The sequence below is a fragment of the Sturnira hondurensis genome, unplaced genomic scaffold (assembly GCF_014824575.4).
Source record: "Sturnira hondurensis isolate 20B ecotype Veracruz unplaced genomic scaffold, ASM1482457v3 Scaffold0010812, whole genome shotgun sequence".
Taxonomy (NCBI): Eukaryota; Metazoa; Chordata; class Mammalia; order Chiroptera; family Phyllostomidae; genus Sturnira; species Sturnira hondurensis.
The window spans coordinates 1774569-1788788 of record NW_028083443.1 but is presented as its reverse complement, the minus strand read 5'-3'; the positions used below and the strand labels follow the sequence as shown (position 1 = coordinate 1788788).

The 14220-nt window shown below is 40.9% G+C and overlaps 2 protein-coding genes and 1 pseudogene across 3 annotated transcripts in view; 2 read left to right on the top strand and 1 right to left on the bottom strand.

Annotated features, from left to right (window-relative positions):
* The first annotated feature begins 1162 nt into the window (after positions 1–1162).
* Positions 1163–14220, top strand: part of FBXL3 (F-box and leucine rich repeat protein 3) — a 22900-nt gene continuing 9842 nt past the window's right edge. The window contains exons 1-4 of one of the 2 annotated variants that reach the window (XM_037059367.1): positions 1163–1322; positions 5714–6062; positions 8845–8967; positions 12015–12186. In XM_037059367.1, coding sequence (XP_036915262.1) covers positions 5715–6062; positions 8845–8967; positions 12015–12186 — 643 coding nt within the window. In that variant the 5' untranslated portion in view covers positions 1163–1322; position 5714. Of the gene's footprint in view, positions 1323–1388; positions 1505–5713; positions 6063–8844; positions 8968–12014; positions 12187–14220 lie in introns of those variants that run through there. The other variant, XM_037059368.1, reaches the window with a different exon arrangement.
* LOC118996140 (uncharacterized) lies at positions 10260–10358 on the top strand (annotated as a pseudogene).
* Positions 11849–14220, bottom strand: part of CLN5 (CLN5 lysosomal BMP synthase) — a 24385-nt gene continuing 22013 nt past the window's right edge. Inside the window, exon 4 of the mRNA XM_037059370.1 lies at positions 11849–13072. Coding sequence (XP_036915265.1) covers positions 13065–13072 — 8 coding nt within the window. The 3' untranslated portion in view covers positions 11849–13064. The remainder of the gene's footprint in view (positions 13073–14220) is intronic.

Genomic DNA, 14220 nt, shown 5'->3' with positions numbered 1-14220 from the left:
GTCACTGACAGATCTTTAAAAAATGTTGCAAAAACAGATACAATCACAATATGGTGCAGGGACTTTGTTCAGTTTGACTTGGTGATAAGCTAGGTCCCAAAAGAAAACACTGGCATTGTCCCACAATGAATCCCAGTGTAAGTTTACCCACCGAGCTTCCCAGCTCAGTTTGGAGGTGGAGTGGAAGAGTCGGGACCAGTGCACCACAATCTTCTAGCCCTTCCACACGGGGCAAATGGTTGAGAAGACGCCTTGAGATGGAAACTACTTTTTCTTACTTTTATTTTTGAGGGCAGTGCATGATTCAAGTTATGATTTTGCACCTAAGGATATCAGAACCTTTTAAGACAACCCAGTATCCCCAAATCCAAACTATGAAAACATGTAGGTAGCAGTTACAAAAAGGCCTCGATTTACAAAAGGCTTCAGCAGAGATTTTGTTTTAAATAATCATCTACTACTCCTTTACACTTTCCTTAGTTACAGAAAGCTATTCACAAATTTCGGGAGCCTATATCCACTTCATAAAGTAAAGGAGGTTTTTAAGAATAACTCATTTTTAGAAAATCTGAAAATACACATTTTAAATATAGAATTCGTCTGTAACCCCAGCGTTAACACGGTCACCATTCTGGTAGGATTCCTCGCAGTTTTTAACGACACCTTCTGTATACAGAGCGTGTGTATTTTTAGAGCCGGTGCTACCTCCCGGATCCTCGGCGCAGGCGCAGGCCGGGCACCCGGGATTGCCCCGCCGCGCGGAGGTGTGTCAGCGGCCCGCACCTCTCGTTTGTGCCTCTGCCCCGGAACCCAGCGCGGGCTCCAGGGACACTCCCTCCATTCCTCTCAGCTCCACCCTCCTAAACTTTTCGTTTTCACCCGCGGACAGTCTCTGAAGCATCTAGTTAGCTCCACCCCTTCCACTTCGGCTTGAAAACAAAAATCCTTAAAAGCCGCAGGAACTTCTCGGAGAGGAAGGCCGCCGACTCACCCTCCGGCAGCCGGAGGCGAGGCCCCCAGGGGCGCGCGCCCCCGCCCGCTCCCGCCCGCTCCCGCCCGCTCCCGCCCGCTCCCGCCCGCGGCGAATGCACCGCCCCAGACACGCGCCCGCCCCTCGGGCGGAGACGCGCCGAGGAAAGCGCGCGGCCGTGAGCCCCGGGCGCCATTTTGGAGTCGGAGTGCGGGCCGAGGCGCAGTCACTTACGCGGTGGCAGTAGCTCGCTCAAGAGAGTCTCTTACTTCCTCGACGGTACCGGGAGAAGGACGCGGACGGCGTGGGACTGGGAAGGAAGGCTTCTCCTCGGGGAGCCAGAGCCGCAAAGGTGGAGCCTCATTGGCGCCCGCGGAGGGACCAGCGCCTCGGATGCGGGCGGAGCGAGGGGGGCCGCGTCGGCGGGAGTCCGAAGCGCGGGGCCCCGGGGGCCCCATGTGAAAGCCGCGGAACCAGCCGCCGCCGTCCCTGGAGCCCGGGGTGGTGTGTGGGGGAAGCCGCCTCCAGCAGCAGGTAACGGCGGAGGGTCAGAGCCAGAGCTCCGCTGTGACAGTGGGGCCAGGGTGGGTCTGCCGACTTGGGTGGGTGGGCGGCCGGACGGGCCAGGAAGCGGGGTCCCGGGCCCTGGGCGCAGAGCCTCGGGAGCGCGGAGCCGGGCTGGGGGCGCGGCGCCCAGACCTTGGAGCCTGTTTGGGGGCGTTTCCCCTCTTGCCTGCTTCAAAACATGTCAACAGGGCGTGGTACGTTTTGCTGGGGCCGCGTGCAACCTCCCCGCGACTCTGCCGCGCCTGTCGCCTGACTGTATTACTCTTGGCAGGGGTCAGTGACAGGCACCGTACAGCTCGCACTGGGCCAGGCTCTTCCCGTTGGGTGCTACGCCCGTACTGGTACCGGGAGAAAGAAGGGGACTTAAGGTGTCAAAACAGACTGGAGTAGGGTGCTGGAGAAATGACGGGAAATGCCGATTTTTGGAGATGGCGCGGGGAGGAAGGGCCTCCCGGGCCGCGTAGCCGAGTGGAAAACTTGGTCAACTTGTGATGAGCGGCTCTGCGCCTGCTTTTGGCGTGGCTGCAGCCTCTTAAGAGATGGGCCTGCGCCTCTGAGCTGAGATGGGAGACTATTAGTATTTTATTGCTCATGATGTTCATGATGTCAGGTGGCCCAGATATTTTTTCTACCATCCTTGAAATATTTGTAAAAATGCTCTCGAGTCCCAGTCATCTACAAGTGACCACCAGGCAGATTGTCACCGCCACACTTTTCCTACTGTCTAGTTTTGAGAGTCAGTGTCTTTCCGCGTGTTTATTCTTGTGTTTCAGCCAAAGTGTACTTATTGATTTTGATCAAAGCACATCGTAAATGGAAAGGAACTGTGATGCCAAAACAAGCTTTTTAGAGCCAAGTACGTGCCCGAATTGCCTAATGCAGCGAGGGAGACCTAGCAGAGTGTTTTCTTCTGCCCTTCTGATGAGTAAGCGCGACTGCGCCTTTGGAGGGCGTGGTGGATGTGCTGTTAGTTCTGCCGCTCCGATTGCTGCTCAACTAGTTTGTAGTCTTGGCTCATTGACTTGCTTTTGGACCCTTCGTAAGAATGTCGTCCCTTACCAAATGCCCTGGTGGCCTAAGCTGCATTGATTATATGGGGTCAGAAAAAGTTGCAGTTCAGAATTGAGCCGCGGGGGCCCTGGGGAGGCCTGATTCTGGTGGTCTGCTGAGCCTCTTCGCGGTTTGTTGCCCAGCTCCCATGCTGGGCAGTCCACTTCTGTCCAAATATGAGAGATGTTCCACCTTGACTAAAAGCAGGAAGTAGTCCATTGATGTGGATTCTTTGCAGATTGGTGGATGCTTTGCATTAGCTTTTGATACAGCAGAGTTTCATGTGTAAATAGATTTAATAAGGTACTTTTGAAAGCAATTTACATTTTTGCATTGATCAGATCATCTTGGAAAAAATTCATACTTAAAAATTGTATGTGCCCACTGTGTTCTGTTATTTTCTTGCATAAGTGAAGACAATACAGAGACCATTTTTATTGGCGTTTGGCCTTGGAGTTTTTTTTATTGCTAACCATGCTATAATTCTGACATAGTACAGTCACATTATATGTGACAAATTACAGATTTTGCTTGGCTAGTCATAAACTACCAAGGTAAGTACTTAAAATATACTTTGGTGATCACCCAGTCTTACGTCTAGACGAAGAGATTCTGTTCCTCAGTGTTGTGTACTTCTTGATATGTCAGTTCTTTTCTCCCTCCACTTGGAAAGGTACTGAAATATACTTTATTTAAAACAGGACTGTAATAGACGAAAGAAAGTATCTATTGGTAGGATCAGTAAAGTAGTAATAAAGGTAAATGTGTGGTAAGACTCATTTTATTTTTGTTTATATGTCCGTATACTCTAAGGTGAATCATTTCATCTTGAAGTTGAATAGTTCTGGTTTTAGAAAATTTCCTTCAGAAAGAGGCAATCAGCATTTTATAATAGGTAGTAGAAATTATAAAGATGTTTTCATTCTTTTTTACTCTCTTTATCTCAAAATTCTGAAGATTTTAGATAGCCAGGAAAGAAATTACAGGCTCCAGGTAGCAAACTCTTTGTTCTTTGACCCAAATTTTATATGCTAAAATTAAAGTAAGCCTTCAGCATAAGTTAAAGCAGAAAAATGGGTCATAATGACAGTGTTTCAACCTCTAGTAGGACATTATTACTGGGAGAGATATTTTTATATTATAGGTAACGCTGTAGTTCAGTACTTTTTCCCTAAACATATTTTAAAATATGCATTCTTAGATTCTCACATAAATTTTAGTCTTCCATAAACCTACGCTCTTGACATCACCTGTCATTCTGTTTTCTCCCTCCCCATTGCTCTAAAGGATGTCCTTCATTTACTTCACTTAACTCACATAGCTGGAAGTAGGAGCAGTGAGGAAAAGGCAGTTTATTGCAGATGTGCTAAGACCTCCTGGGTTTATTTTAATGCCATAAAGACCAAGGGTCTCTGCCGTTCTCTTTCCCTGCAGCCCCCAATCCTTTTTCATGGCTTTTGGTAGCTACTGAATAGAGAATCTGCAAAGAAATAATTTGGTTAAGTCTCATGCATTAGTATATGCTCCATTTCACTCAGGAATCAAATTCCTACACGCTAATGTGCCAAGGAGGCAGCTGGAGCCAGGCACAAGTCATCCTTTTCAAAAGCTATGACTTCAAATCCAAACCACCAGCAAACTGCTCTGTAGAGACGAAAGGAGAGTATCACAGGCTCTAAACCAAATACGGGTGATATTCAAGTGGTCCAAAGTTAATGTCATTTAGTTTATATTTTTCAAGAAACAAAGACCTTTTTATCTGACTGCAGTGTAATTCATTGACATTAAAATAAATGTGTAAAATAACAAAGAAGTGCATTGGCACAAAAAAATTATCAGCTATCCCATTACTAATATAATACCCCACTCACTGTTATAGTTACTGTATTAATGTGGTGAATCTACCTCCAGTGTGTGGTTCTCATATATAAGCGTGTGTTCTTGTACTCCTCATGTACATACTTCATTTTAAAACAAAAATGGGATACTTTCTATTTTACTGTCATGCACTTTAATGTCTTTAGTACTGGACTGCTTTACTGTAACTGAGTTCAGCAATCATCTATCTCCTTGCAAAAGCCCTAGTACTATTGAATTCCTCACAAGAACCGTGTGTGTTACAATCTTTATTTAACAAACTGAAGCACAAAGAGGTCAAGTAATTTGTTTGAGGCTATATAACCACACTACTGTTTTATAACAGAAAGACCGTTAAAAATGAAAAGAAGGTAATAGAAATACATGTAATAAACACGTACCTATCAGTCAGAAATACAATTTGGGGAAAACATTTCAATAGTAAGTGGTGGGTTGAAAGAAGAAGCCATATTCCAGACCAAACAATACTTAGTAGGAATGAGTTTGTGTATGTTTAGCAGAGAGAGGGGCTGATGGTGACATGTATCAAACTGCTCAGTGTGAACAGATATCTTGGCTACTTAATTCAGATTCTCTCTGGAGGTTACTGGGATTCTGGTCTGCCTTAGTTCAGATATAGCAGGTACACTTAGGTATCTTGTAAGAAACCTTAAATTGTCACTGTAGGTTCTTTTTGAGTTAGTTAGCTATAACTTTTAAAATACAAATTCTTGGTGTCCTAGCAGAGTAGCTCAGTTGTTTACAACATCATCCTGATACAGTACAACCCAAGGTTGCGGGTTTGATCCCTGGCCAGGGCACGTATAAGAATTAACCAATGAATACACAAATAAGTAGAACAACCAATTGATGTTTTTTTTTTCTCTCCTTGTCCTCCCTCTCTCCCTCCCACTCTCCCATTCCTTCTTTCTTTTTTCTCTCTCTAATATCAATAAATAAAAAAAATTTGAATATATAAATTCTTGGTTTAGTTCCAAAATCATGATAAACTTTTCCCCCAGATAGTACAGTATAAATACAAATGTTTAAATACCTGTATAGAACTTGTACTGTGACGGTTGCTCTCTGCTGGTGTTTTTTAACTATATTTTATTTTTATATGCTCCTGGAATTACTGGTCCAGTTCTTTCTGCTTGTTTGCGTTTGTGTTTATAAATACATATATACACATCTCAGTGACAGAAGCATGTTTTGAATTTATTTCTATTTGGAAATTAAGTATGAAAAATTATGCATTTTTCTAAATAGGATGAAACGAGGGGGAAGAGACAGTGACCACAGTTCATCAGAAGAAGAAACGACAGAAAAATCCAAGAAACTGAGGACTTCAAATGAGCATTCTCAGACTTGTGATTGGGGTAATCTCCTTCAGGACATTATTCTCCAAGTGTTTAAGTATTTGCCTCTTCTTGACCGGGCTCATGCTTCACAAGTTTGCCGCAACTGGAACCAGGTATTTCACATGCCTGACTTGTGGAGATGTTTTGAATTTGAACTGAATCAGCCAGCTACATCTTATTTGAAAGCTACACATCCAGAGCTGATCAAACAGATTATTAAAAGACATTCAAACCATCTACAATATGTCAGCTTCAAGGTAATATTTAAATCTTCTTTTAAAAAATCAGATTTAGTGGCCCTTGTATTCCAAATCAATACTCCTTCCCATGTCTTTGAAATACTGCTTTTTAGGGAGAGTGCTTAAAGATTTAGAATTATCATGTGCCTTAGAAGCTGTGACAAATAATTGTATTTGAACTTAATTAGTCCATTTTATTATAATTAATAATTTCTTAAGAGCAGAAGCAGCCACTAAGTAGGATAAATCATCAACTAAAGCTGTCAAGCACATTGAATTATTGCAAACAATTCGAGGAAAAAGAAATACACAATAAAAAATTTAAATGTGACTATTATGATTGACTTACACCTGTTTTTCTATGTAATAGGGACTGGGCTTGCTTATTGATGACTTTATGTCATGAAGTCTTCACCAAAAAGGGAAATACAAAATTTTTATGTGAAAGATTTAGGTGAAAATATTTTAGAGAGAAATAGAAAAAGGGACATGGAAGACTGCCAGAAAGAACTGTTTGTTTCTTTTCATCACTGGAAGGGACGTGCTGAAATTACGCAGTGATAAGTGCAGTGGGGTGGGTCTCTGAGATGTCCGAAATAGCCTGGGGAATCACAGTGGTGTGTATGAGTGTAGAGGTTTGTGGTGTTTTGGGGATGACTAATGGACTATGGCCACCTTTACTAAATTTGTAACACTGATAATTATTGTTGAAAAGTAACACCTGAATACCTGATTTAGCTATATGTAGCAGTTATTAAACAGGTTAAGTTAAACCTAGATAAAGTTGTGATTGATTCTTAACTCAAGAGTTCCTTACCAAGACTGGTCTTGGCTGCTCCCAAGAATGTCATTGCTTCTAGGGTGGAGATTACCAGCTTATTCACCCATGTGTGTCCAAGGAGGAAGAGAGACCCAGTGATGGGAATGGTTGGGTGTGTTAGGGCCTTCTTCCCAGAAAAATGCATAAAGGCACTTAGGCCATTGAGGGTGGGATTGCTAGGGTTAGCAGATACAAATAGAGGACACCTAGATAAATTTGAGTTCAGATAATCAACAGTGTTTTGTGTAAATGTGTCCCTTGCATCATTTGGAACAAATGATAATACTTTGTGGATATCCCGTATGTTATCTGGCAACCCTAGCTGGGGGAAGGATGGGGAAATGGGGGAAGGATCAAACAAATAAAACCCAGGAACTTCTCATGTGCTGTCCCTCCCCTGCCTCCTGGTTTAGAAAACTCAGGCGCTTTCCTCTGGTTTCAGTCATCTTTGAGTTGTCTTAAGAGTGTTCTAATGGTAAATCCTGTAGAAAGATGGTTATAATGTGTTAACGTCATAGGTCAGAAGGCCAGTTCCATGCAGTGGGTTGGCTGGGTCCATGTTAATCTTTTACAGCCCTGTGACACAATTGAGGTCTGTCCGACTTGTGTAACAGTCACAAAAACACTTGTCCTGTAACTTTAAACATTATTATTATTATTATTTCATTGTTTATTTTGCCAAGAAAATAGTTTCTGACTTGCAAAAAGGGCTACATCACAGGATTTTTCTGAGCTCTCCTGAAGATAGTTGTATTTAATTCATCACTGACTATAGGCCAAAAAGGAGTGTGGTCAGTCATTAGTGTAGAACAGTGGTTCTCCAACTTTGTGTGCACCACCTAGAGTGCTTGCTGAGATAAAAATGTCTGGCTCCCACACCCAAAGTTTCTGATTCCCATGATCCGGGATGAGCATGAGATCTGCATTTCTGACAAGATTCCTGGTGGTGTTGATGCTGCTGGTCCAGGGACGACACTGTGTGAACCACTGGTGTAGAGACAGTTAGCAAGGGGGAATGAAAAACAGCTCTGAAACTTGCAAATAAATTAGTATGACAGTTTTACAACCAGCTCCTCAGGACATTTGGGGGTTAAGGTAATGTAGATTATTCTTGAATTAAAGCAATGATATTACTTTTACTTATTCTGGTTTAAGATGCTTTTTGGCGTGGGGAACAACTTTTTTTTTTAAGACTTCTTGAGCTTTTGATGTATTACCTTTCTCCCAAGATACGTCTCTGCAGAAGAGTGTATAGGAACTGCTCTTTGTTTCAGGTTTCATGCTTAACTGGTTGGAGGCCCTCATTCTACTTTGCATTTGTTTTTCAGTGTCATTAATGATGAATCCCCAGTTATGATTTACCTGAACCTTCTGAGTAAATGCTCATTCAGTTTCTTGTGTCTTGACACATGTATACCATAGACCAGGGTGTCAAACTCATTTTCTCCAGGGCCACGTCAGCCTCACAGTTGCCTTCAAAGGGCCGAATGTAATTTTAGGACTGTATGAATGTAACGACTCCTTAACTAGGGACAAGGAGCTCTACATTTGGCCTTTGAAGGCAACTGTGAGGCTGATGTGGCCCCAGTGAAAATGAGTTTGACACCCCTGCCATAGATGCTATTTACATGTATAATTGGATCCACTACCAAATATGTAATTATTTTTCAAAGATAAACTCACCCATTTTACTAGATTATTTAGTCAGCTTGGAATAAATCAACTTAGAGCCAAGCTATTTCAGTATTAAATATATACCATCATAGTAAAAGTAAAGGTCTTGACAGTGAACCATTTTATTTTTTCCAGGTGACTCAGAAAAGACTGATGTTATATGTGGTGGTAGATAATCAAAAGGCTCATTTATAATGCAGTAGACTAGTAACTGTATTTATTATGTATTTATTGCTTTTGTAAAGTTAAGATATGCACAGAGTACTGTAAATATATCTGTGGGTAAACGGTATTTTCTTTTCTAAGGTGGACAGCAGCAAAGAATCAGCTGAAGCAGCTTGTGATATATTATCGCAACTTGTGAACTGCTCTTTAAAAACACTTGGACTTATTTCAACTGCTCGGCCAAGTTTTATGGATTTACCAAAGGTATCTTGCTGTGGTTTGTGTTTTGTTTTTGTTTTTGTTTTTAGCTGTTACTGAGAAATTCATCAAAACCCTACCCATTTCTTGTATTGGTGATGAGAGTGACGGGAGTGTAAGAAAAGTAGTACAGTGTGATAGAAACAAATCATCATTTAGAATGTTCCGGGGTTTTTAAGCTTTTTGTATCCTTGTGCTTCTTCATGAGTAAGGTTGAACAGCGAATTAATTTATAGCGGATTCTATAGGACATCCTAAAAGCGACAAAGTCACACTGAGAAACAAGCATATTAGAAAATGAAACATGTAGGTAGGTGTGGCTTTTTGGACTTTTAGAGCAGATTGGTGAAATTAAAATCAAAGAAAAGTAGGCAGTGCCAGTATCAAAAGCAGGTACAGCGTTCTTATAAAATCTTCTGGTAAGTGTGTAAAGATTTATTCTTAAAACTTTTCTTAGTGAAGAGGTAAGTTGATTTTATATTTATGTTCTAAGATGATTCTACATGTAATTAGAAATAGTCTCTCTAATAATTACTCTGTTAGAATGGTAAGAAGGGTGCATTTTTTAGAAAGACAATGTTAGTAGATTAGCGTCCAACAATAATTTGAAAAACTTTTTTCAGAGTATACCATGAACTAAAATGTAAACATCCCTTTAAAACACTTAACATTTTAATTTACTAGGATGAATAGGGAAGAAGTTTTACTAACCTGAGTGTATATTATAACCCAGGTGGTGTAATAGACTATCAGTAACAAATACATCACCAGTTAATTTCACAGTCTCAATTGATTTTTAAAAGATTCATATTTGAGATAAAATGTTTTTTCCTCATATGTCCCGGGAAATGGACAAGAGAGAGACTCTCTGGCCATTTCAGCATTTTAAGATTCTAAGTCCATGAATTAGATCACTCTAATTCTCAAACTTAATATGCAGAAAAATCACTTGAGGAAACTTCTGAAATTTTCCCTTCAGGAGAGCAGTCTAGTCCTAATATGATTCTAGGACCTCACTCTAAGAAGCACTTAGTAGCCTTGTTCAAGCATCATATGGGAAATGAAATGTTTCAGATTGATTTTTTTATGTACATACGATAATTAAAAAAATAACACATATGGCATATGTGTTACATACACCAAATTAAAAGGGTGTTGAACAGGAGTTCCTTTTTTTATTACTCAGGATTATCATTATGCATAATTAGTACTCACACTGTACTTAACACGTACTAGGTTTGTCTTTGGGAACTATTGCTGTGTGCAGTACTGCCTGTCTCCTTACTAAATGAGCCTAGGTGCTCACTCTAGCAGCACATGTACTAAACTTGGAGTGATACAGAGAAGACTAGCATGGCCCCTATGCCACGCAAACTGCTGAAGCGTTTCATACTTTTATCATAGAAATGCACACTTGACATCTATTTGACCCTATTCACTAATGTCATCCCAGTAAATTTAATGAAATTAAAAAATGCATGTATAAATAAAATAATTGGGCCTAGGATGCTTATACTGTTTTTCTTTTCTTTGGCTTTTGTAGAGATTGAAATAGGGTGTTGCTTTATTAGGGAAATCCTGTGAGAACTGAACAGAACATGAAAGAAATGTGTTTGACCAGAGCTAAACTGAGGGGAGTGGGAAAACGAAGGCAGTGGTGCAGCCATGAGTGTACTGATGAAGCAATGTGGGTGTGTGAGATGCAAATGAACATTGAAATAATGAAACAATTAGTATAAGTAGCAAACCAGTTAATTACAGAACAAAAATAAGCCACAAGAATTCAAAAATTCAACCCGCAGCCTATGTGGATTTCCATTTGTGGATTGAATATAATTAACTCATGAACAAAGCAGATTTGGGCTTCACGGTCCACTTTTCTGAAATTTGAAATTTTTTAATTTCAATTAAAAATCCACATACAAGTGGACCTGTGCAGTTCAGACCCATGTAGTTCAGGGGTCAACTGTACTTTTCTGGCTATTAGCCTGCCCTCTTCCCTCTTCACTGCTATAGTGACTTTGTAAAGCTAAGTGGAGGGTCAATGGGCTCTGGAGAGGAATATACTGGACCATGTATTGGCCTCTCCTTACTCTCCTGGACTCTTTGTCCGTTGGTTATGGCTGCATAGTTCTTTTTATTACCTGTTTCCCTACAGTGGTTCCTTTAGTTCAGATCCCATATCTTACTGATAACTTAGTGCGTATGTATATAATAAATGTATGGATATTAATTGGTACATTTGTGGAAAAGGCATTGAAATAAAATAGGTTTGAAAATATTACAGATAATTCAATACATTTAAATGAGTTTTAAATTTGAAATTTTATTTAGATAATGATTTTGATTAGAACCAAATTTTGTATGTGCTTCCATATTCTAAATGAGTCTTTCATAGCTTTAGTTTATTATTATTATAATTGTAATTACTCTGCTAATTGGTATTAGTTACTACTTTTTTATCCTCACCTGAGGATATACATGTGAGTATATGTGTGCATATATATTTTTTAATTGATTATGGAGAGAGAGGAAGGGAGAGAAACATCAATCAGTTGCCTCCTGTATGTGCCCCAATGGGAGATGGAACCTATAATCTAGGTATGTGTCCTGACTGGGAAGAATCCACAACCTTTTGGTGTATGTGACAATGCTCAAATCAACTGAGCCACCCACCTGGGGCAGTTATTACTATTTTAATGATCATTACTATCAGACCAAAAGATAACACATTTTAGTGTTACAGAACACTAGAGTAGGGTTTCCAGATAAGGTGACTGAAGTGTCTGATAGGTATTATCCTGGATTTTGGAATTCCTCTTTTTACTTATCAGTGATTGTTTTGATATAGAGACACTCATCCTGAGGCGCAAGTCTTTTTCTTACCCTCCCAAAGGTTAAAAAGCACATCGAGAGAGTACAGGGAATGCTACCCCCAGAACAGTTGTGAAATAGTATCATTGGGGTTCAAGTGAAACATTTGTGTATTATGACAGCCCCCTCAATTCTTACTTGCAGAAATTGAAACAAGTTTAATTGCTTTTGCTTTTCAGTCTCACTTCATCTCTGCACTGACCGTTGTGTTCGTAAACTCCAAATCCTTGTCCTCACTTAAGATAGATGACACCCCAGTGGATGACCCGTCCCTCAAAGTGCTAGTAGCCAACAACAGTGACACGCTCAAGCTGCTGAAAATGAGCAGCTGTCCTCACGTGTCTCCAGCAGGTATGTGGTGTCTTACCGAGTGACATTTTTGTAAAACCTATTGATGTGTGTGTCAAAATAAGAGATCAGTAATCTTGGGGGTGGATTACTGTGATTATTGCACCTATTTTACATAAAAGTGTTTTTAATGTCATAATCCAGGAGCATAAATTCTGTAGCATTGATACTTCCAACTTATTTTCTAATTTTATTGGGCAGTTTGTTTCCAACCTGTGCTAGAAAATGGATAAATTAAAAAAATGAAAGGACAGGGTGAGTCTTGCCTAAGGTGCCCCTTAGGTAAAATAGAACTTTCTCTAATTGTAGTTCAGCTAACAGGGTAGGTTTTGAGTCAGTGCATTCTCATCATTGCTTTGCTTCTCACTGTGTGCTGAAGTTGTTGCCCTGCATTTTTCAAGATGATGCTTTTCCCAAGTTGAATTTTGGAACTAAGAGTCCTGTCAAATGGGGTTATAGCATTATAAGGTCTTGCCAACTCTTCTTACATAGAATTTAAGCATTCAAGATTATTTAATTTGATATCATTTAAATGTCCAATTATTTGTGTGATAAAGTATAAAACCTGTACTAACTACTCTTGATGCTTCACTTCTGACTCAACCTCCCACTATTGAATTCCCTCCCAACCCTTTGGCTGTGTTACTTGGGAAGTCTGTTTTTAAGGAACAGTGTTAAATCCTTGAACTCTTTATAGAACACTTCCTACCTTCTTGTCATAACTAAACCTGACTTTCCTCCAAGAAAATAAATCCTTCATGGTGGAGGTTACTTGCTCATTCTCTCCTCTCTTCCCATGCAGAGTATCTTGGTGATGAGCATGGCTGAGTCTCTTGTAGTACAGTGGGCCTTACATACCCATAGGTTCCGCATCCATGGATTCAGTCAGCTGTGGGTTGAAAGTAAAAATGTTACGTTGTTGTTAGTATGTACTGCGTAGTTAGGCCTGTGGTGGTTGCGTCTGTACTGAATATGTACAGACTTGTTTTTGTCATTATTCCCTAAACAATACAGGATAATCACTTTACCTAGCATTTAGATTATATTAAGTACTGTAAGTAAGGTGATTTAAAGTATAGGGAAGGATGTGTGTAAGTTATAAGCAAACACAACACATTTTATTTTTTTTTTTAAGATTTTATTTATTTATTTTTAGAGGGGAAGGAGAGAGGGAGAGAAACATCAGTGTATGGTTGCCTTTTGTGCATCCCCTGCTGGTAGTTAGCCTGCAAGGAACCAGTTTGCAACCCAGGCATGTGCCCTGACTGGGAATCGAACCGCGATCATCTGGTTCACAGGCCCGCGCTCAATCACAACACATTTTAAAAGATTTTATTTATTTATTTTTAGAGAGAGGGGAAGGGAAGGAGACAGAGAGGGACAGAAACATCGTTGTGTGAGAGTGAAACAGTTGCCTCTCACATGCCCCCAACTGGGGGACCTGGCCTGCAGCCCAGGCATGTGCCCTGACCAGGAATCTAATGGCATCCTCTTGGTTTGCAGGCTGGTGCTCTGTCCACTGAGCCACACCAGCCAGGATGCAGACACTACACATTTTATGTAAGGGACTAGAGCATCCGTGGATTTTGGGTTCTGCGTGGGAGAGTGGGATAGGATGGGTGTGTTGTGTGCCTGTCCTGGAACCAGTCCCCCATGAATACTGAGGGATGTTCATAGTTTCCTAGCTGCTCCTGCCACTTCTAGATTCTCACGAAAGATGATCGTCTCAAAGAGAATGGGCTTGGGCAGTTACTTCTTATTTTACCTTGGTCACGTTGTGCTCTCTACTGTATAGGTTTGCTGTGAGAGTAAGGTTCATACTTTATAGCTTCATAGTGTACAAGGTCCTTTGTATCTTGGTCTCCACCTTTCTCTCTAATCTTGTTTGCTGCTCACTCAGTGCAGCTTTTAGTTGAGCTCCGTGTAACTGCAGGTCTTTGTATCTGTGTGTGTCATCAGTACACTGTACCTTGTAGAATACCTTTTTTTCCTATATTCCTGTTTCCTCCTCCTCTCTTGTTTAGATCCCTGTTGTTT